This window comes from Mytilus edulis, chromosome 10 (genome assembly GCF_963676685.1).
Source record: "Mytilus edulis chromosome 10, xbMytEdul2.2, whole genome shotgun sequence".
In the NCBI taxonomy this organism is placed as follows: Eukaryota; Metazoa; Mollusca; class Bivalvia; order Mytilida; family Mytilidae; genus Mytilus; species Mytilus edulis.
The window spans coordinates 20,276,784-20,301,704 of record NC_092353.1 but is presented as its reverse complement, the minus strand read 5'-3'; the positions used below and the strand labels follow the sequence as shown (position 1 = coordinate 20,301,704).

Sequence of the window (24,921 nt, the reverse complement as noted above, 5' to 3'; positions counted from 1 at the left end):
AATGACTCCATTAAGTTTTATCTCCATTGTCATAGGTTTAAAGTTTCCAGATATTATAGGAAGAATTGTATGGTTATATATCTAGAGGAATGTAGCAGTATCTGATAAAAAGGGCACTAAATTTTACATTATAATTTATTTTGCAGACAATTTGGTTCAAGGGGAGATAAGTGTTGTAATATGTATGTCCAGTTTGATAAATTAATTTGTTTACATGTCCCCTGTTACTTTATAATATTGTAGCAACCAAGTATCAAAAAAAAGATGTCACGAAGAAGAAAATCAAAATTGATCCCAAAGGTGTTAAAGTGTGGCATCCTGGTAATAAAAATTCACCTGATTACAATGAGGTGAAATATGAAGTTGCCAAATTTGCTATGTTTCAGGTAATATATTTTTTATCAACGATCACAATTTGTTTTATTTATACATGATACCTAATGTTTGCATTGAGTGCTGAAAGATGTATTTCAATTTTAAGGGGATTTCATTTTTTGGTATTTTCAATTGTTTTCTGATGCTGCTTTTTTTTTTTACAAAATAAGTGGTGTTATCACTGTTATGCGTTTATTTTTTTAAAGTTTCCTTTTCCTTACCCTGTTTTTTTCAATCTCTTTTTAAGTGTCAATTACTGATAAGATGGAAGAGATTTTAAAAATCATTTAAGAATTATAGAATATTTCATAACATTCTTTTCAATTTATGATTATGACAGTTGCTATCCATTCATTTGATGTGTTTGAGCTTTTGATTTTGCCATTTGATTATAAGGGACTTTCTGTTTTAAATTTTCCTTGGAGTTCAGTATTTTTTAGATTTGACTTTTTGATAGACATGAACGATTCATTGTTATTATACATTGTAGTTAGAGTGATCATTTCAAAGAAAAGAAAAAAGAATATGCTTTTCTTATTTCAGAAAGATTATGATACAGTAACATGTACATATAAAAATCTTTATGGTTTTATAATCAAAAGTAACATGAAGGTTCTTTGAAAATTATATATTTCAGAAATATGATAAATTAAGAGAAGCCACAATGTTTTATAATTTGGAGATACATGTAGCTGAGCCTGTAGATTTGAACAGATCAGACTGTTATAGATTCAGGGTCTATTCACACTATGGTTCTACACAGAACTTAAAGGTAATGCTGCACAGAAGGTTATCATACACTTCTTGTATAATCAACAGCACTCATCTGTTTCAAAATGAATCACAACACCAGTAAGAATGAATTTTTACTTATACAACTTGGTTGTGCTAAATCTAGTTTAAGGTGGTACCTAACACTACAGGGAGATAACTCTGTAAAGTCAGCCAAATGTTTTAATTATGTTGTGTTGTAAAGGGAATATTAAGCTTCTCAATGATCAAAATTGGTGTCTGTCAAACTGCTATATAACCAGTGTAATTTTTCTGATAAAATGGTTGGTTCAAAACTTTTTAAATTTTTAAATTTTTGTTAAAAGGTCAAAGTAAATACTTTGTCATAATTTTATGAAAATTAAACGAGCCAAATTAATTTTAGTGAAAGTGTTGGGTACCACCTTAAGAAAGAGATTTTGGAGTCTTTAGAAATGTCTCGGACTAGGACAAATTAATCATTTTAAAACAATCTGTAATAATTTTTTTAGAAAGAATTTGGACAGAAAATTAATTAATTACTTATTCAACAGATGAAGTAAACATTTTAAAGACAGACATAAATATCAATAAAATTGGCATGCTTTATGTACCTTATTTCAGTTTATCATCCTGAGAGATTAGTCTTCATCTCCTACATGTATCAGCACTCACTACTGGCATAACAAGACACAATTTTCACTATAACACTTTTAATATGACATGGCATTTGATTTCATGTAAAAATGTTTATGGACTAGCTTCTTGTCAAACATGATTTTTATTGCCTTATATTCAGGCATACAGAATGTGATTGAACGACTTTTTCTCACCCTGTCAAGCTAAAAGTCTGCATTCCTACTCATCATATGTTGTATTTTGGTTTAATATAACGGTATAGAAAATCTGAATTCTCATACAAAGGCTTACTATGGAATATGGGACTTACTCATTGTTGTAAGTTATGTGGTTACCAAATTCGCTATTTTCTGTTTATTTGTTCTCTTGTGGAGAGTTGTCTCATTGGCAATCATACCACACCTTCTTATTTTTATAAGCATAACAAAGCATATCTCTCTAGAAAGACATTGGTATTATGACTCTATGCATGTTATTATTTAGCTTTTAATCAATGTTGCAAAAAAAGTACTGTACCTTATAATAAAAAAATTTATTTCCAGGAAAGTGTTGTTGAATATCGCTATGTCATCACATCAGATGACACACTCCATGTATATGCTTATCTGTATAATGAACAGTCAAGACCTCCACATATTATGAATGTTATTTATCAGCCTTTGATGAGAAATATTGGATCTAGAAAATTTCAAAAGGTACATCATTTTGTTAAACAGATAATTTTATCATTAGTTAATGGTCAAACCATGTAATTAGGTAAAATTTGAAGTAATTTTGTACATAAATGCAAAGAGGTTAAACTATTAGTTCTTGAGAAGGACCATAAGAATTTGATAAGTCTAAAGAGAGTGATGCATGTTCACACAGTAATATGTGTGTGAAGAATCGTTGAAATCTGTGGATGATGCTTAATAAATGAAGAGCTTAAATCATATGCATTGAGTTTTTAGAAGTATGGCCTTTCCAATGTTATTTTTGTGTTTCAGGTAAATTAATTTATTTATATCTTTTTCCCAATTTGCTTTGGGAATGTACAAATCTACTGATTTAGTTATTTTAAGTCTGTTTCATTTTAGTTGAGATTAGTATTAATTTTTTTTATTCATTTTATGCCTTTTATATCCAAGAATTTCATGGAAGATTTTAAAGGTGCACACTTAAAGTTTGACATGATAACTAAGTGTGATTTCATTAAATGTAAACAAAAATTGTAGATGGTAGAAGAATATGGAATGGATACTAGTCCCTTATCTCCCTCTGTCGTAGAGTTGATGGAACATATCTGGAAAGAGGCTACAGGTGAAATAGAAGAAGTTATCAGTTCACCCTTACAGAGCCTCAAACTAGAACAGGTAAGTAGATATATAAAAAAAGATGTGGTATGCATGCCAATAAGACAACTCCTCACATGTGACTAAATGACACAGAAATTAACAACTATAGGTTACTGTTTGGCCTTGAACAATGAGAAAATCCCACACCGTATAGTCAGCTAAAAAAGGCCCTGAAATGACAAATGTAAAACAATTCAAACGAGAAAACTAATGACCTAATGTATGTACAAAAAATGGTTCATTTAAACCATCATTATGTCAGATCCATCAAATGAATAATATAAATTCACACACTGAAGCAGATTTATTCACTGCTCAATTTCTGTAAATTAAAGTGTTCAAGATCTCCTAAAATGTCATATTATCCTTTTCATTCAACTTATCACAGTGTAAATGTAATTTTAAAAGGATTCAACTGCTTTAACTGCTAAAATTTTCCATTCAACACTTTTCATTTCATTCTGTATTTTATTTGTTCATACTATATAAAATTGAGAATGGAAATGGGGAATGTGCCAAAGAAACAACAACCCTATGTATTTTATGAATAAATTAAAAAATAATCATGTTTTTGTTACCATTTTAGATAGAGAAAGCAGAAGCTGTTTTATTAAAATGTAAAAATTGCAGTGACAACCAACAGAGAACCGGTCTAGTCGATGAATTCTACAGTTGTTTGCCTCATAGGAGAAAACATACACCATCAGACACAGAACTTAGAGCCTGGCTTTCTCAAAAACAAGATATATGTCAGGTAATGGTCTCATGTGACTGGTTAATATAAATATAAAACCATCAGACACATAACTTAGAGCCTGGCTTTCTCTAAAACAAGATATATGTCAGGTAATGGTCTCATTTGACTGGTTAATATAAATATAAAACCATCAGACACATAACTTAGAGCCTGGCTTTCTCTAAAACAAGATATATGTCAGGTAATGGTCTCATTTGACTGGTTAATATAAATATAAAAGAAACACTGTCTTTAAAGTAATTTCTATAAAAAAAGGATTGGTAGGTAGCTATTTTTAATTGTTTCAATTTTTTTTCGGACCCACCTAGGGGCATTATGTTTTTTGGTCTGTGGGTCTGTCTGTCCATCAGTCCATCCGTCTATCCTACTTTAGGTTAACTTCAGGTTAAAGTTTTTGGTCAAGGTAGTTTTTGATGAAGTTGAATTCCTATCAACTTGAAACTTAGTACACATGTTCCCTATGATATGATTTTTCTAATTGTAATGCCAAATTAGAGTTTTTACCCCAATTTCGAGGTCCACTGAACTTAGAAAATGATAGTGTGAGTGGGGCATCAGTGTACAATGGACACATTATTGTTTTATGACATTTTCTTCTATAGCTTACAATATGGTTTTGGTTTAGATCATTTTTGTCGGTGATCATAAATATTCACGCTGTGGTTAAAGTTTTTAAAATTTTAATAACTGCCCGAAGGGCCAAGTGAGCTTTTCTCATCACTTGGCGTCCGTCGTCGTTAACTTTTACAAAAATCTTTTCCTCTGAAACTGCTGGGCCAAATTTAACTAAACATGGCCAAAATCATTATTAGGGTATCTAATTTAAAAATTGTGTCCGGTGACCCGGCCAACCAACCAAGATGGCCGCCATGGCTAAAAATAGAACATAGGGGTAAAATGCAGTTTTTGGCTTATAACTCAAAAACCAAAGCATTTAGAGTAAATCTGAGATGGGGTAAAATTGTTAATCAGGTCAAGATCTATCTGCCCTATATTTTTGAGATGAATCGGACAACCTGTTGATAGGTTGCTGCCCCTGAATTGGTAATTTTAAGGAAATTTTGCTGTTTTTGGTTATTATCTTGAATATTATCATAGATAGAGATAACCTGTAACAGCAAAAATGTTCAGTAAAGTAAGATCTACAAATAAGTCAACAGGACCAAAATGGTCTGTTGACCCCTTTAGTAGTTATTGCCCTTTATAGTCAATTTTTAACCATTTTTCGTAAATCTTAGTAATCTTTTACAAAAATCTTCTCCTCTGAAACTACTGGGCCAAATTAAACCAAACTTGGCCACAATCATCACGGCAATGGACATTTGAGCGCATTGACAGGACATTTGAGCGAAAAAAAAAGGACGTTTGAGCGCCAAAGTATAGGACATTTGAGCGCCTAAATTTTAGGACATTTAAGCACAATTTTTACAGTGTATTGTATGAATATTGTAAAGTGCCTAGAAAATCAACCTAACAATGTTATATAGGTTACAGTACGACCTTCAACATGGAGCCTTGATACCTAACCCTATATGTGGTAGCTTATATTCAAATGTGTTAAAAAATTAATCTAAAGGAGGTATAAGATAGACATATAATGATATAGATATAAATCAAAATTAAAAGAAGTTATGGAAGTTGAAGCGTAACAGACGAACAAGTAGTTTACATTAACATTAAATTTGTAAAAAAAGGTACTTACTGTACATCTCCAGGATATTTCTTCTCCTTTTAGTGTTTTGTCCACTCTATATCGGAAACTGTCACAAACAAGGCTTCTTTTTCCCTTATTAGTCTCGGTCAAAATAATATCCATTTTAACACGTACATGTATTATTAGTATTAAGATTTCAAGTGCCAAGGGACATTTCACTTAATAGATATATATATAAGAATTTTAGAACAAAGAAAATTTGCATAGCCAATGAATTATAGTAGAATTGATTGGTAAATAGAGATCAACTTAGGATTTCACTTACATAAACCAGCCAGAACCGGTCGAATTACTCGGGTGTGAAATAAAATAAAAAATATTTATAACTAAATCTTACTTTTTTTTCTTACTTTTAAAAAAAAATCTTAATTCGTGTAAAATTATCAGGGAAAATTTCGCTCAAATGTCCTGTCTGAAAACTCAGGTAAGGTTAATATCCCGGCGCTCAAATGTCCTATGAAGTCGGCGCTCAAATGACCCTATGTGCTTTTTTCTTTTTCGCTCAAATGTCCTATGCCCAATCATCATTGGGGTATCTAGTTAAAAAATTGTGTCCTGTGACCCGGCCAACCAACCAAGATGGACGCCATGGCTAGAAATAGAACATAGGGGTAAAATGCAGTTTTTGGCTTATCACTCAAAAACCAAAGCATTTAGAGCAAATCTGACATCGAGGTAAAATTGTTTATCAGGTCAAGATCTATCTGCCCTGAAATTTTGAGATGAATTGGACAACCCATTGATAGGTTGCTGCTCCTGAATTGGTAATTTTAAGGAAATTTTGCTGTTTTTGGTTATTATCTTGAATATTATTATAGATAGAGATAAACTGTAAACAGCAAAAATGTTCAGCAAAGTAAGATCTACAAATAGGTCTGTTGATCCCTTTAGGAGTTATTGCCCTTTATAGTCAATTTTTAACCATTTTTTCATAAATCTTAGTTATCTTTTACAAAAATCTTCTCCTCTGAAACTACTGGGCCAAATTAAACCAAACTTGGCCACAATCATCATTGGGGTATCTAGTTTAAAAAATTGGTGTCCGGTGACCCGGCCAACCAACCAAGATGGCCACCATGGCTAAAAATAGAACATAGGAGTGAAATGTAGATTTTGGCTTATAACTCTGAAACCGCAGCCTTTAGAGCAAATCTGACATAAGTAAAATTGTTTATCAGGTCAACATCCATCTGCCCTGAAATTTTCAGATGAATCTGACCACCCGTTGTTGGGTTGCTGCCCCTGAATTTGTAATTTTAAGGAAATTTTGCTGTTTTTGGTTATTATCTTGAATATTATTATAGATAGAGATAAACTGTAAACATCAATAATGTTAAGCAAAGTAAGATTTACAAATAAGTCAACATGACGGAAATGGTCAATTGACCCCTAAGGAGTTATTGTCCTTTATAGTCAATTTTTAACAATTTTCATAAAAATTGTAAATTTTAACTAACATTTTCCACTGAAACTACTGGGCCAAGTTGATTATAGATAGAGATAATTGTAAGCAGCAAGAATGTTCAGTAAAGTAAGATGTACAAACACATCACAATCACCAAAACACAATTTTGTCATGAATCCATCTGCTTCCTTTGTTTAATATTCACATAGACCAAGGTGAGCGACACAGACTCTTTAGAGCCTCTAGTTTGTTGTGCCTGTGACTAACAGCAAAAGTAGGCAAGACACTGGTTTCGCGTAACCCTTTCTAATTTTATTTTACTTTAGTTGTTTACATTCTCGTCCTTTGGTCTCTTGTGGATAGTTGTTAAATAGCCACACAAAGCACATTCCATATTATTGCATATTACTTGTTTTAAGATTTACACTTTTCACTCTATAATTTAACATATGTCAAAGCAGCATTGGGATATCAAGCAATTGAGATGTTTCAGATAACTGACTAGTAAATATCTTTATTTTTTTCATTCGGTCATATAAAAAAGTAGGTGTAAATCTGATAAATTTTTCACTGCTAAGGTAGGACTATGTAAATTTCAACTTCTGAACATATAGCTAGCCTTGACTCTAAATTAATTTGTCATATTTCAGATGATTAAAGATATGGTAGCTGTGAGTGAGTCTACAAACTGGTCAACCAGAAGTAGTACCGAGGCCAAGTATAAAGCATTACGATGTAGACTTGATGGTTTAGAGATTACAGATACAGAATATAAACAGATCAAGGAACACATTATACAGTCTCTCAAACAGTTTGTATTATACTGGACATAACTACTCAGAATGATTTGTGATTCAGTTATTCAGATGTAAAATTTATTGAATTAGTAACTTGAAATTCAGAAATTACTTCATGTGTTTATTTTTGTAATTTCAACATGATTTGAGATTAATTATGGCAATTTCTGAAAAAAGCTGCATACAGATACATGTATATTAGCTAAGGGCTTTTTCACTTAAGGACAACTATATAAAATATAAATTGACATATTTTAAAAGTAAATGAGGAGATAATAAAACCATTAACAATTTAAACAGTTGCATTATTTCTTACATGCACTAGTACTACTGGATAAAGTATTATTTTTTGAAAACAATATACATCTTTTTATTTTGTAGTACAATGTACTAACAACCACATTATTTTCAGAAATGACCAGATTATAGTAGAAAATATATTTTCTGTTCATCGACAAGTTGAAGAAGACAATTTTAGAAAAGATTTGAGACCTCAGAAGTTGTTGTTTCATGCATCAAAAGTTCAGAACTTTGTTGGAATATTATCTAGGTAAGAATAGAATAGAATATCAATTTGCGTTTTTCTTAAAGGCATGTAATAAAATTGAGAATGTAAATGGGGAATTAGTCAAAGAGACAACAACCCAAACAAAGAGCAGAAAACAGCCCAAGGCCACCAATGGGTCTTCAACACCGCAAGTTTAGAAATTCTTGCAACTAAAGGGGACTTTTGCTGTACTCTTATCACAAATGTGTACTAGCTTCGTGAAAATGTAGATTACACTAAATTCGGACTACTTTCCATAGACAACAGTACATAAAAGAAGTTTTTGATATGCATGAAGGCAACAATTTAAAAAAAAACCAGCTCATGAATATTCACCACTTAGATGATATTTTCGTGTTAATTATATATAATGAGTAGAACACATAACATAATATGCCTCAATACTCAATTACTCAGCCTCAATACTCAATTACTCAGCCTCAATACTCAATTACTCAACCTCAATACTCAATTACTCAGCCTCAATACTCAATTACTCAACCTCAATACTCAATTACTCAACCTCAATACTCAATTACTCAGCCTCAATACTCAATTACTCAACCTCAATATTACTCAACCTCAATACTCAATTACTCAACCTCAATACTCAATTACTCAACCTCAATACTCAATTACTCAACCTCAATACTCAATTACTCAACTTCAATACTCAATTACTCCACTTCAATACTCAATTACTCCACTTCAATACTCAATTACTCAGCCTCAATACTCAATTACTCAACCTCAATACTCAATTACTCAACCTCAATATTACTCAACCTCAATACTCAATTACTCAACCTCAATACTCAATTACTCAACCTCAATATTACTCAACCTCAATACTCAATTACTCAGCCTCAATACTTAATTACTCAACCTCAATACTCAATTACTCAACCTCAATATTACTCAAACTCAATACTCAATTACTCAACCTCAATACTCAATTACTCAGCCTCAATACTCAATTACTCAGCCTCAATACTCAATTACTCAACCTCAATACTCAATTACTCAACCTCAATACTTAATTACTCAACCTCAATATTACTCAACCTCAATACTCAATTACTCAACAAATTTTTATGGATTGAGGACCAATTGTATTTTTGCTAATTGTTAATTTTGTGGCTTTGGTAAAGTCTGCATAATAGGAATTTAACTTTCATTGAACATTTGAAATTGTAGTTTATCTAAACCAACGAAATCCATAAAAATTGATATTTCACACAATTGATAATTATTCCACAGTAGTTACAGAAAAAGACATAATGTTAGATAAGATAACAAAATGTTAACAAATATAAAAAGGAGAAACCAATTTCTCATTAAACCTGTACTTTGAAATACAGAAAGAAACTTTTACTTTTATTATCATTATTATACAGTATTTATAACAGCTCATTACATAATATTAAAATTATGCTAAGAGCTTTACAACATATATCCGCTTCAAATGTAAATATTTGTTGCAGAGGTTTAATGCTGCCTAAAGTTGTAGTTGATGATTTTGGTGGAACCAGAACAGATGCAGGAATGCTGGGAAATGGAATCTACTTTGCCAGTTCTGCTAGGTATGTAAATGTGATTCTGTTTGTAACATTCATCCAATTTTCATAACATCTATTCACAGAAGGTAAGATACATGTGAATATAAATACTGGAAGTTCAGAAATTATTGCATGCATTTATAATTGTCATTTTTGAAGATCTAACCAAAATGTAAGACTGGTTATTGCGATTTCAACTTAATCTTCATAAAGATATACATAAGTATCCAATATCAGAAAATGGGATTTCTTATTATTGCGATCAAGTCCCATTATTCACATTTATGAAAATCCTTGAATCAATTTACTTAGAGATGGAAACATAAATGTTTAAAATGCAACTTACTTTTATTTTTCCAAAGTGCAAAGTGCTAATTGTATAATTTGGGGCCAAACAAGGGGTAATGTCAAAATACATAATTAACAACACCTGGTATATTTATATTACAGTACTAGTATACAGTACTCAGACCAAAGTAAATGTAAGGGTACCAGAATGATGCTAGTCAGTAATGTTGCCCTTGGCAACTGTAAAGATTTCACTGAATACCAAAAAGACCTACAGGGGCCTCCAGAGGGTTATGAAAGCTGTCATGGTGTAGCTTCATCAGAAGATCAACCTTCAGAATTCAAGGTACATGTATATAATCTGAGGCAAATGTGACTTTTGTGTTGGGATGAAATTAAAAACAACAATCTGAAGTTTTGGGTGTTTCTTTAATACGACCAAATTTTTTTGTCGTATATTTCGTCGTCGTCCGAAGACATTTGGTTTTAGCACTATAACTATAGTATAAGTGAATAGAAATCTATGAAATTTAAATGCAAGGTTTATGACCATAAAAGGAAGGTTGGTATTGATTTTGGGAGTTTTGGTCCAAACAGTTTAGGAATTAGGGGCCAAAAAAGGTTCCAAATAAGCATTTTTCTTGGTTTTTGGGGAAAGACGGCTTCAAGCCGTCAATTCCCTAATGGGGTTGGCCAGAGTATCATTCCCTCACGTCAATCATTTTGTTTTGATAGTTAGGAAACCCCCTCAAAATGTCATACTGAAATTGATGAAAAACAGATTGACTTTAAATAAAATTTTTACACATTTCCCTTCTGTATCTCGTGAAATTATCGTATATTGAGCTTTCCCTTACACTATATACGTTTCTTTTACAGTCCGGAAAAATCAGTATTACGAAATATTCTAAATATATCTAACCTAGTGACGTCATTGTTGGAATGCCGACCTACACAGGGATATCCTTTATTCATTATAAAAATCATTCACAGTATTTGTATACTAATTTAAAATCCGTATTTGTTAAATGTAAACCTAATGATGTTTGCTGTAGTGTAGATGATTCACACACCAACATGCAATGCTTTAATCTGAGGCTATAATCAGATAATTTGTAGGTCAACTTTCGCGGTAAACAATGTCAATGGGGATACATGAGATAGGGGAGAGAAACGGCAGTTTTCATTGTTTCTGTAAAGTTTTGTTTTTAGAATCTTCCTCCAATTCAGGAGCACCTCAATTGATGAGTAATTATATTCTAAAATCAAAGTAAATGTTTCTGAACACTTAAAATTTGACATTTAGTATATGATAAGTAGTCTTCTATATAAAAAAAATTTTGTGTACCAACATAATTATTGAAATGGTTAAAAAAAAAAAAAAATTTTGCTTTTTGTAGTATATTCCTATTGAGATTGGGGAGAGCAACTGCAGTTTTCATTCTTTCTGAAAAGTTATGTTTTTAGAATCTTTCTCCAATTAAGGGGCACCTCAATTGATGAGTAATTACCCACTAAAATGAAAGTTAATGTATCTGAACACTAAAAATGTCACATTAAGTATATATGATAAGTAGTCATCAATAAAAAAAGAATTTTGCGTACCAACATAATTATTGTAGTGGTCATTTTTTTTTTTTTTTTTTTTAAATATTGCTTTTAAAGCTATTTATTCATGAATTTTACAGATATATCAAAATGTGGGATCTGTAAACAAACTTCACACAGCTTATATCAATCATATTTGATTTTATAAGTACATGTAGCCCTGTGATGAGAGTTGTAACTGGGAAATTTATCAATGGCAAATTAAAACTGAATAGATTTTTCAGTCCTCACTTTCTTGAGAATACTGTCACAAAAAATTGAGAATGGTCTTAGCCTGCCATTCAGTTGTACATAATTAAAATTCTAAAGTATATTGTAGTAGTTGTTAAATTCAATTTAATTTTAGATAATTAACTCCCAACTTTAATTAAATGTTTTGATTTAGAAGGTGCAGATCTCATTGGTCCAAATTGTCTCTATGATGAATTCTTGACTAAGGAAATGAAATAACAATAAACAACAATTAGTTTCATTATTGTCAGCCTTTCTATATGTTCTAGCTGTTCTTTTGCTCATTCTTTGTATGTAGACTATTAAAAGATACCCCCCTAAAAATTGAAACAATGGCCGTCTTTTCCCTCAGAGCTCTTCAGCTCTTTGATTGCACAATAACTTTAGTATAAGTAAATAGAAATTTTAACACAAGGTTTATGACCACAAAAGGAAGGTTGGGATTGATTTTGGAGTTTTGGTCCCAACAGTTTAGGAATTAGGGGTCAAAAGGGTACAAATTAAACATTGTTTGATTTCACCAAAAATTGAACTATTGGGGTTCTTTGATATACCGAATCTAACAGTGTATTTATCCAGCTTGAATGTTGTGTCCATACTAGCCCCAACTGTTCAGGGTTCGACCTCTGCGGTCATATAAAGCTGCGCCCTGCGGAGCATCTGGTTTTATTTGATTTTTAGCATCACAATATACTCAGACATTCCAAAAAACTTTCCTTTCTTTTCAGAACATAAATAATTTACCATTTAAGACTTATTAACAATCTAAGCAAGGAAAGTAATTCTTTGCGGTCAATCCAGTTTTCTGCTAACTAATTCTAAAATAGAAAATACAATGTCCAATGAGTGTTAAGCATGTAATACATAATTTTTTTCTATTTAGAATCAATTCTTTATTAGCTGTACAATAAATAATTTGTCTTCAAACACAGGATAATGAGTTTGTAATTTACAACACTGACCAACAGATGACACAGTACTTGGTAGAGTTCTCTGTCAAGGGAGATAATAAGAAGACATTGAGTATAGGAGAATTGTCAGACGAAATAGAGGAAGACTCAGAAGTAGAAGATAAAAGTAAATCAGTCCAAATAATTTTAATACATTCAAATAAAATACAGGATATCAAATTACCAGGCCATAATTTAACACAGTACTATTTATAAAATTGATAGCCAATGAGACAACTCTCCATCAGTGACCAAATAACATAGAAGTTAATGGCACAAAATCTATAGATCACTGTACAGCATTCAACAATGAACAATAATTTGAAACAATAATCATCTTGTAAATTGCTTTTGAGGATTGTAACAGGCTTTAACTGTTTTCTTACAGACTAACATAATTATGATTCAAAAAATATATTGTTAATAATTCACAGTATATTTTTAATTTTTTCAAATATGATAACTATTGCAACCATGTCAACTTATTGGATCTTTTGATAAATATCTTCATAGTTGGCATGTGCACTTGATATTATCAGTTGCAAAAACATTTTTCATACAATAAATTATATATATTTCAGGTATTTCCTAAAAGTTGTTTCCTTGGCTAATATTTATATATGTTAGTGGCAATAAGTGAAATTAGGCATTAAGCTTAAATCCTAGGCAATAAGCTAACGCCTAGGCATTAAGTTATTGCCTGAAATTTTCAGGCATTAAGCTTATTACCTGAAATCTTATGATGATTATTCGTCCTATTGCCGAACATAATTTTAGGCAATAAGTGAAATCTGGAATTAATGCATATTTGGTGATTTATTCTTGATATAAAGGAGTTACTTAATTTATTTCTTATATAACATGTGTAAATATACATTCATTTGACAGATCTTCAAATTTAGTAAGTTTATTTAGTAATTTTAGCAGTTAAAAAACAGAATTTACACATACTTTTTTCATGTTTTTGTGATATTACAAAATATTAAAAAAAAATTAAAAAGTGATTGTTATAATCCAATTAAACAAGGGGGAGATTCTATAAAATAATTTTAATATTTATTTGAAAAAAATTTCACTTCACTATAGTCGAGCTGATTTAAACTGGTCAAAAGTAGACAAAATTAAAATGTGAATTTTTTGCTCACACCATTTTTCATTTTTTTTTATAGGATAAGTAAGTTTTCTTTATTAACAGTTTCACAACTTGTGATAACAAAATTATGTGAACACAAATATTTATCAGGTTTTCATATTTTTAGATTATTATTTTAATATAGATAACATATCTTATTAGTGATTTTATTTCCAGTCTCTTGTGGAGTGTTGTGACACTTCCATTTCAGCTCCCTCATAGCATGAATTTCGGCCAATTTCCTGAATGCAAAAAACGATTTCAAAGAAGTATTTCTTTAGTAATTCTTTGACTGATTGCCCTAAATTTCGTTTTTTACACCTTTCAAATGTCTGCTATTCATCTATAATGAAATTTATTTGATAAATATTATTTAAAGCTGAAGTTATTTTAAATAGATGTGTAACAACGGCGAATATGTGTCCCCCGTTTGCATTTGAAATTATCTTCATATAGAAATAGCAGTATACTTCAAAAACATAAAGACCTGAACTTAAACTGAAGAAAACATGGAAAGATATGGTGAAAATGAGCACCCCACTCTAGTTATATTTTTACTTATGTTTTGTTTCATATAGTTTACAATGTAAAAATTATTATAATTTAAAACTAATATTTATTTTCTAATAATTAGTCGGTTTTTAAATTAAAGTGGTTGGTTAAATTTGATACAATAATAATTTTTTTCATTTGCTATTTTGTTACGTCAATACGCGGTTAGGACATCCTAGCTAAGATAATCCTCAGATACCTTCAATGTGCATGCTGAGACATGTCGTAAGTCGGTCCTAATTTTATCATAATTTCTGTCCTAGGAATATCTTATAGGATCGATCTTAGGACAGTTTCGATAAACAGGCCCCAGTTCTCATAATGTTATTATTTTACCATTATATTGTTATTTAAATGAATAAATGACTTTTATTTACTCGCATTTATGTTTTAGGCATTAAGCTTAATGCCTGCACATATTTTTCAGGATTTAAGCTTAAATCCTAGGATTTAGGACTAATGCCTAACATCATTTAGGCAATAGACTTACTGCCTAGGCGTTAGCTTATTGCCTAGGATTTAAGCTTAATGCCTAATTTCACTTATTGCCGCTAACATATACATATATTTCAGTTGATTTAAAAGATGTTTCTGAAATAAAGAATCCCATGGCCAAAGTAGAGCCAGGATTGGTATCTACCTCAGGAGAATCATGTGTTCTTAAATCAGTCCATATCAGAGCTCAGCTTATGGACTTAGCTTCAAAGGTATGATTATGTAAATCAGTCCATATCAGAGCTCAGCTTATGGACTTGGCCTCAAAGGTATGATTAACATGTAAATAAGTCGATATCAGAGCTCAGCTTATGGACTTGGCCTCAAAGGTATGATTAACATGTAAATAAGTCGATATCAGAGCTCAGCTTATGGACTTGGCCTCAAAGGTATGATTATCACAAGAACTGTTACTATAATAAATGTTTTTAATGCCCTCACCATCACTCGAAGGGGCATTAATTTTAACCATTGTCCCTGTGTCCATACATAGGTACATAAGGGCATGTACTTCCAGACATTTGTTTCCTTTCTCCAACTTTAGTTTGACTCAATCAAATGTTATGAAACTTATTCACTGTGTGTATTACCACAAAACACTGATCAAATTAGAAATTTGGGTGATGTCACATTTACCATTCTTGAGTTATATCCCTTCATAATATTATATGCAAATGGGGGCATCATCTGTGTTACATGAACATACTCTCCATTCATTTTTATACGCCTGTCAAAATTTTGACAGGACGTATTATGGTATACAAATGTCCGGTGTCCGTCTGTCTGTCCAGCATCCACATGTCGCACCGTAACTTGAGAACCCCTTATCCAAATTTCATGAAACTTAACATAGTTGTTTCTCATGATAGTCAAACGATCTGTATACTTTTTGGTGAAAATAGGATTTTAACTCAAAATCTCAAAAATGATTAATGATTATTGCTTAAAACTTTACACACTTCTTAGTTATATTAATCTTAAGATCTGTATACTTTTTGGTGATGATTCAAAATTTATTTTTGCTTTATTAAGTTTTTTGTAAAAAAAAATGTTTTTTTTCATATGTCACGCTGTATCTCAGAAACTAATTATGATTATTGCATAAAACTTCACTAACAAGACGAAGGGCGTATCATGTGCTCATGGTGCAGCTGTTTATTAATTGTCTTTCCAGATGGATTGGTTTAATTTCAACTAGCTAGTTTCCTAGGCAAAGAAAATACAATTTTGTCAGCCTCTAATCTAGTTAAACTTCACATGGTGCAGGTATAGGAATGGATAAGATATCTTTGAGAAAATTAGACACAATAGATCTAGTACTACAACAACATTTTATAATTAGGTGTCACAAAAATACCTCACTAACCTTGTCTCTACTGGTACTTTACAAACATATTATATATTTCTCTTACATTATTTTATATTATACATCAAGTGGACCATCACCATCAAACGGTACAAGCTGGTATAGTTGAGTCCAAGGTGGATACTGATGTTGTCTTAAAACCCTTGTGAAAATAAACCTATAAAAAGACAACTGCAAATTAAATTATCCTGAAGACGCCACTGTTAGTTGCCAAAAAGCATTTCCTTGCAAAAATTCTGGATGTTGTCTTTTATCATAGTTTTGTTATTTTATATTGTTAGGTTGTAGTACTCCAAGAATACCACAATACTAGTACCTCTACTCTAGAAGCTAAATATGTGTTTCCATTAGATGATATGGCTGCTGTTTGTGGATTTGAAGCTTTTATCAACGGTAAACATATTGTGGGAGAAGTAAAGGAGAAGGAGACGGCTCACAAGGAATACAAGAAGGCAATAAGTGAAGGACATGGAGCTTATCTCATGGATCAGGATGAAGAAACTCCGGTAAATAAATTCTAGTTCTGTGCTGTTAAGATCTTCTCTTGATAGATTGGTTTTTATTGACTTCAAGTAAGGAGCTTGTAATTCAGTGGATGTAGTTTGTTCATGTGTTACATAATGTTTTTTTTTTTTTAATTTTTGTACATTAATAAGGCTGTTAGTTTACCTGTTTGAATTGTCATTTCAGGGCCTTTAATAGCTAACTATGCGGTATGTGCCTTTGTTTATTGTTGAAGGCCATACAGTGACCTATAGTTGCTTATTTCTGTTTTAATTTGGTCTCTTGCTGAGAGTTGTCTCATTGGCAATCATACCACATCTTTCTTATATTCAGCAAAAAAGTAGGACTAAAAACAGCGGTAGCCTTTAGTGTGGTGTTGAATAATTTTGACTATGCAACAAAACTGGTTTCAAATTTAGGAATTATGCTGTTTGCAGGATTTATTTGATATCACTTTTATATATTGAGATTTTAAATCAAGCATGTTACTTTGAAATATGTATCAAAATTGAGTTGGTTTGAAGAACTTTCACACACGATTACATTTAAAATATTATGATTGAATTCTTTTATTGGTGACAGAGGCTATGAATTACAAATATTATTAAACAAGGTTATAAGTGATATATTTTGTCTGATTGTTATACATTTGTAAAAGTCTCTGTTTGAAAAGGATATCATATGGAATTTCTTTTTTAGGATGTATTTACTGTCAGTGTGGGTAATCTACCACCAGGTTGTGTAGCCCTCATCAAGATAACTTATGTATCAGAATTACAAGTGGAGGGAGAATTGATTAACTTCACAATTCCTGGATCTGTGGCTCCTTGGAAACAGGGACCCAGTAATACTGAGGTAAGGGAGATTATCTATAATATGAGGGTCTCATTTGGGGTCTGATCCAGGATCATGCTTATTGTTTTGTCAGATTAAAGTAGCCCACTCATCATTGTAATAAGTCAATGGAGATAATTGCAAATAGACTGAGACAATTTGTTCATCCCTAGAATGTTTTGTGGCAAAAATAGAAGTCTTTCAATATACAGTACAAATGTTAGTTATAAGGAGAATGAGAAGGATATATAATTAATACAAGAGTATATAAAACTGATTGATTTCTTTATTCTGTTTGTCAGTAGAGAAGCAGAGAGCCTATAACATTGATGTAAAAGAGATAAGTTAAGTAAAGCGAAAGATTTATTAATTGCTTTATTATAAGTAATCTCTAAACAAAAAGGAAATACAAGAACAAATTGGAATAGTTCAAAGTTGCAAGAGTACCAATGAATTTCAGTAGCGTCTTTTTATCACAGAACACCACAGAACACCACAGAACACTGCAGAATACCAAAGAACACTCAATATATACCAAAGAACACTCAATATATACCACAGAACTACACAAATTACAATAAAACTACTGAAACATACCATTGAACATAAAAATTACCTTTTAAACTGCAAATCCAATAATTTCTGTATTCTTGGACCTGTTAATGTGTTTTGTTGTACCAAAAAAAAGAGAAATGTGAATGATAACTGTATTATATTTTCAGAGTTCAGAAGACAGTTGTAGTATACAAGTCTCCGTAAAGATGCCATTCGATATTAGAACTATAACATGCCTAACACATCAAATCAGAAAAAAGGTCTGTATTCTTATTTCTGTACATGTCATATTGTATTGACACTAGTCATGTTCAAAACAGTAGGTTGCACTCTAGATGTCTGTTTTACTTTCTTGTGTCATTTGGTAGCTGTTTTAGTGCAAAATATTGATCCTTTAAAAAAATGCACCTTTTAAATATAGTTTAATAACTGTGGATTCATTATTATTAGTTGCATGGATACCAATTTTCATGGGTTTCCTGGGTACAGGTGAAAAATAAATAAGAATGTTTAATGTATTATAAATTTCCTATAGGCTTTGTAAGCAGATATTGGCAAAACCACATAATCAAATATCCATGAAAATGCACAATTTAAACCCACGAAAATAAATGAATCCTCAGTAAATTTTTTTGCCAGGTAATACTGTCTCATTTCAGTATATGCCCATTGCTTAATTCATGCTTTATAACAATGATTTCATAATTATAGAAAACAGCCACAAGTTGTATCATTGAGATGATTGGGCAGAAAATATCTGATGGATTTCAGTTACTGATTGGACTTGCTGAGATACATGTTCCGAGGATGTGGGTTGAGATGGATAGTGAAGGAACACAGACTGAGGTACTTGTTAATTTCATTTGTTAAAAAAGCAACCATGTTATACAAAACTAATAGATCAGTTATTGAAATGAGGGTAAAACATTGTTATCTTTACATTATTTTCATTTTGACCTTTGACCTATTTAATACAGTATACAGAAACTAAAAATCACACAATTGTTTTTTTAGGCGGCCATGTTGACATTTTATCCAGAATTTGAAGCAGCAGAAGACAACGAAACAGAGATAATACTTGTCCTTGACCTTTCAAATTCAATGAAGGGGAAAGCTTTGTTGGAAGCCAAGAAAATTTTACTGCTGACATTAAATCACTTGACAGCTCATAGTTTGTTTAACATTGTAGTATTCGGCACATGTAAGTCAACTGAACCATATATGTTATGCTGTATTAACAGGCTTAGTAAACTGAAAAAAAACTCACTTGAAATTAAACCTTTGCTTAATAATTCAGAACAATAAACATATGTTACTGAACAGGATAAAACTTTACTCATGCCAAGTATTTCTTTATTTGAAACAAAGATAAATTCTGCACATTTGTTTGGGAAAGTGCAAATTTAACAAAGACTGATAGGGGAAAATCAATGGTGGTATTACACATGAATTAGTATCTGACAGTATTTTGTTGTCATGCATTTGCTATCTCACATGACATAACTTTTGTATTACCTAGGTTATAAAGAATTATTCCCAACCAGCCAAATGAAATCAAAAAGTACTCTGAAGGTTGCAGAACAGTTTGTTCAGGTATTGCATTTAGACTTTACTAGCTTTTAGTTTTTATTTTCTTCACATTTATTGTTCATGATTGTTGAATTAATTTATAAAGTATTGTATAATAATGTAATAAGTTGATTTGAGAGCAAAATTATAATTCCTTGATGAAAAATAAAGGTAAACAGTCATGTCTTTTGATTTGTATAATATTCTACACAATATTATGAATGATTTCAGGAAGTCTTGATTAAATATCATAAATGAATATCTGGTATACTTTTACAGGGAATACATGCTAATATGGGAAGCACAGAGGTATATCGCCCTCTCCACAGTTTCTTCCTCCTAAAGCCGGAGAACTCTTTGAGAAATGTCTTTATATTATCTGACGGCCATATTAATAATGAGGAGACAACTCTTAAAGCTGTTCATGACAATTGTCAACACACAAGGATCTTTACATTTGGTGTCAGGTAAGCAAATGTTTAAAACAAATGTGTGTATTTACAATTTATTCATAAGTTATAAGAAAAAGTATTTTATATTGTGAAAAATAATTGAAAGCATATTTAGGATGGAAGCAGTATTTGATATGGCTATGAACACTGTTGTGTAGCAGACTGAATTCTGAGCCAGATTTTCAGATTCTTCCAGTGCTAGTTCTGTGGTAATAGTTGAAATAAAGATCTGACAACTTACCTGCACACATTATGTGAATTTCTTACCAGCTGGTGTTCTATTCTAACTCAATAATACTGTATTGTTAGCAGAGAAGCAGCCAAATACCAATTTTAAAGTCTTTGTTTTGATTCTGATAACAAGCAAACCCATACCCTTCCACACTCAATGTGAGTACCATACCATATAAATACCATTGCAGTTGTGTTGTGTCGAGAGAAAAAACAACACTAGTATTTCGCACTGCTATGCCACAAATAATAAAATAGATTGGAAGTACCTGTACTAATTTGATAATTATTAAGGTACATTTTCAGGACAAAAGGTAGTGTGCTGTGTGAGTATTGATGTAAATAAAAACATTGTTTACTTATATTTCAGTTCTATTGCTAACAAACATGTATTAAAGGCTATGTCCAGACTTGGAGCAGGTTCCTTTGAATATTTTGATTCTCATGCAAAATCAAAGTGGGAAAGTAAGGTAAGATGTGACATGTTTAAAGATAGATGCATATTTATTTTTTTAAAGTTTATGGAAATAAGTTACAATAAGCAAAGAACAGCATTACTTTATATATTTGTAAGTACATGTTTTTGTAATTTTATATTATATTGTTGTTTCAGTAAGATTTCTTTGTGACTGTTTATTTCATGATAGCATATATATGTTATGGTAAATTCTATGTTTCACTATTATTTTTCTCAGTTCAGATAGGAGGAAGTGTGTGGTAGAGTAAGTGTGGGGAAAATGTAAACAAATAACATTTTACTGCTAAAATATATATGTGATGGCATTGTACATCTTTAAACATTGTGTGGTATTGAGCTATCAAAAATAGAATTTATTGCCCCTTTTATTATTTTATATACAATTTGCAAGACATTTTCAAAAATATGTTGATCATTTAATATATGATGGGGCTAATTAATTCTTTGTTTACAGGTGAAATCCCAAATTCAGAAGACCTCTCAGCCAGTGCTGACCTCTGTATCAGTTGTTTGGCAACAGTTTGATAATCCTCCTCCAGTTCAAGCTCCACAACAAATCACAGCTCTGTTTAATGGCTCCAGACTTGTGGTATATGGATTTGTCAGCAATTGCAAAATGGTAATTATGTAGGACAATTGTTGATTCGGCAAAGTGGAATTTTTCATCTTCAAGGAAATTGACAATTTGACAATTGATTTTGAAGTATAAAAACTAGAACAAGTATTTTAGGACCTGATTTATTGTCCTCTCAGTACTGTAAATTTAGAAATTATTGCGATGTTTTTATTATTGTGGAAAATGGCTTATAATGGCAATAATTTAAACTCTCATTTTGAATTTTTTATATGAATTAAATAGGATTTTTATCAATATTGCATAACTTAAATGACAAAATCGCAGTAACAGATGCACGTAATAATTTCTGAATTTACAGTTACATATATGGTTCTCCTTAACAGATTTTTTAGCCATATTAAGAGTATTAATAGTCATTGTATTTTAATGAATTGAAATTTATACAGATAACCAAGAAATTAATAGTATAAGAAGATGTGGTATGAGTGCCAATGAGAGAACTCTCTATCCAAGTCATAATTTGTAAATAATAAACCATTATAGGTCATAGGTTTCAACTAGGAGCCTTAGCTCACACTGAACAACAAGTTATAAAGGTGTAAAAAAACATTCAAACAGTAAAGCCAACAGTCTAATATATATAAAAAAAAACAAGAAATGAGAAAAACTTATGAACCATATAAACAAACAACAATCACAGAACATCAGGTTTTTGACTTTAGAAATTTAGTGCAAATTAACAAATGCATTAGGTTTAAACCTTTTAATGGGCGCCAACCTTCACCCTAACCTGAAACAATAATGTTACATCACAACATATAAAACACTATACAATATCAATTGAAATGGCTTTGATTTTGTATATTTTAGGCTACATTGAAGGCTGAGATAGGAGGGCAACAGATATCAACAGTAGTGTACACATCAGAATTAAGTATGACGAAAGGAAAGGTAAAAAATAAATAGCAATTTTGAAATTTACAAGGTGCTATATGTGTTTTACAATAGAAGTTCTGAGGACAGAGTTATCATCCTTTGCTTTTCTTTGTCTACAAATATAGTCTCTAGTATGGACAGTGTATAACTTGCAATGTTTTTTTTCAGATTTTTTATAATTTTGATAAATTATTTACATTGTTTTATTAAAATCAAATGTGAGAATATGAGTCAAATGTGGGAACATAAATTTGACAGCTAGTGCCCCTTCAATTCTTGAATACTATATTCATATCTATATTGGTAGATATGATTATACTTAAACGGCCAGATAATGTTAAAAATAAGTTCTGGAGATAATTTAAAAGCATCATTTCAAAAGTGTTAAAAGCAATGTTTCTGATATAAAATTAAATCACTATATTAAATCATCAAATATGAATCTGTAACTTTAACATTGACAGGTTCTTCACTGCCTGACTGCTAAAGCTGTGATCAGAGACTGGGAAGATGGAGTACTCTCCCCTGACAGTATTGACCATCAGGTATAATTATGCTTTATAATAGAGCTGACCTTGCAGTGGGTCTCATTGAGGTCTAAACCTGACGCGGGATTGATGATTTTTTTGTAAGCTTAACACGTGAAAGTCAAATTATTGTGCCGTGAAAACAGGAAATGAAGTCTAGCGGGACACGGGGAAATTACAAAAAAATGAGAATTGCTTACATACATAGTGTAAGCCGGATATGGGAATCTGACAAAACAGTAAGTGGGATCCGGGATCAGAACCCCCCTGCATGCAATAGATATTGTCACTTCTAATTTTCATCAATAAATAAAGAGAATCTTAGATTAAAGTATTAAAAAGGGTATAGATTTGACATACAAAAAAATTCTGTGAAACTTCATGACTGATTTTAGCGCAAAGACGTCATGGCTAAACGTGAAGTCATACAAATGAAAACTTACAAACTGGAGGTTATTACGTTACCTCTAGGATTCAAATATAATTGGATAAAATTACATTAAAACGAAGAATTCAAGGTAGTTGTTGTTTTACTTTCGATAATTTTGTAGTAATCGAACATTTGTTGATCCAATCAATTCAAAATGGTGGGTCCCTCCTTAGTTACGCCTGGTCAACTGTGGATTTGACGGTAACTATTAGCCAATGAAAAAAATGGTTACATACTTATCGCATTAGAATTGTACTTCATCTTGACTATTTCTTCATCTTGCATTCAATTTCTATATTTTAGTTAAAGAAGATGAATATGAAAGACTATATAATAGAACTGAGTAAGAAATATTCCATTGTTACACAGTTGACAAGCTTTATTGCTGTAGAGAAAAGAGAAAAGGTAATACTGAAATTTTGTGTATAACAAAAAAAAAAAAAAAAAAATCCGTAGTCATCTCAAAGTCTTGTTGCTGATTGCTTTTATTACCTATTTATAAAGCTACCAGTAAAATAACATATCTTACACGAAAGTGATAGACCACATAAAACATGTTATTCTAACAAATATGCACACTGTTTAAAAAACAAAGACCTAATACTTTTGTTCTTTTATTAATGTTAAGGTTTACTGATTGGGGATGAAAAATCTTTGTATTGTGCTACCTTAATGTAAAATAAAACTAAAACTTATGTTAACATCTTTATACTGTTGATTATTAACCGATTATGATTATTTTTTTTAGAAATGATATAAAATCTGTCTTCTGTAATTGATGTATCCAACCTGAGTCACTGCCATTATATTTAACAGATATTTTTAAAGAAGATTAAACCATTTCTAAAACTTGGGAATATGTCTGTGGCTTTTCAAAATCCTGAAGAGATCTAATATATTGAGAAATTTTAGCATGAATTTTTTTATTGTGATGGATTGTTGATCAATTGACAAAATTGGGAGATTAATTATTGCAATTTTTAAATACAAATAAAACAAGCAAAATTTGAAAAAGAAGTTTTCATTTTTGCAAAGCTTATACTGTTGCAATTTTCTCAATATTAAAAACATCACAAATTATATCTGAATTTACTGTTTTAAAAGCAACACATTTATGATGGCTGTCTTGATTATATACACAAACATTTTAAAAGCCTCTACTTGTTTATTAGAGATTGTTTATTAAACATTTGTAGGATGAGGTAGTATCGTCAGAGGGACCATTTATATCAGAGTTCGTTGATAGAGAAGATGTGGACTTCCTTACCTACCTGAACTGGGAAGGAGAGACAGGTACTCAATAGACTTCTCATATAACCCACTTATGAC

General features: G+C 31.1%; 1 protein-coding gene across 1 annotated transcript in view; it reads left to right on the top strand.

Moving 5' to 3' along the window:
- The window catches only part of LOC139490595 (uncharacterized), a 91,755-nt gene that overhangs the window by 4,697 nt on the left and 62,137 nt on the right, over positions 1-24,921 (top strand). Inside the window, exons 4-27 of the mRNA XM_071277472.1 lie at positions 244-386; positions 1,013-1,147; positions 2,307-2,459; positions 2,979-3,116; positions 3,685-3,852; positions 7,625-7,785; positions 8,184-8,321; positions 9,803-9,901; positions 10,328-10,511; positions 12,937-13,081; positions 15,212-15,345; positions 16,781-17,005; positions 17,703-17,858; positions 18,560-18,652; positions 19,104-19,238; positions 19,407-19,593; positions 19,912-19,985; positions 20,241-20,428; positions 21,015-21,114; positions 21,577-21,741; positions 22,570-22,650; positions 23,100-23,180; positions 23,896-23,997; positions 24,789-24,885. Of these exons, the coding sequence (XP_071133573.1) occupies positions 244-386; positions 1,013-1,147; positions 2,307-2,459; positions 2,979-3,116; positions 3,685-3,852; positions 7,625-7,785; positions 8,184-8,321; positions 9,803-9,901; positions 10,328-10,511; positions 12,937-13,081; positions 15,212-15,345; positions 16,781-17,005; positions 17,703-17,858; positions 18,560-18,652; positions 19,104-19,238; positions 19,407-19,593; positions 19,912-19,985; positions 20,241-20,428; positions 21,015-21,114; positions 21,577-21,741; positions 22,570-22,650; positions 23,100-23,180; positions 23,896-23,997; positions 24,789-24,885 (3,282 nt within the window). The remainder of the gene's footprint in view (positions 1-243; positions 387-1,012; positions 1,148-2,306; positions 2,460-2,978; positions 3,117-3,684; positions 3,853-7,624; positions 7,786-8,183; positions 8,322-9,802; positions 9,902-10,327; positions 10,512-12,936; positions 13,082-15,211; positions 15,346-16,780; positions 17,006-17,702; positions 17,859-18,559; positions 18,653-19,103; positions 19,239-19,406; positions 19,594-19,911; positions 19,986-20,240; positions 20,429-21,014; positions 21,115-21,576; positions 21,742-22,569; positions 22,651-23,099; positions 23,181-23,895; positions 23,998-24,788; positions 24,886-24,921) is intronic.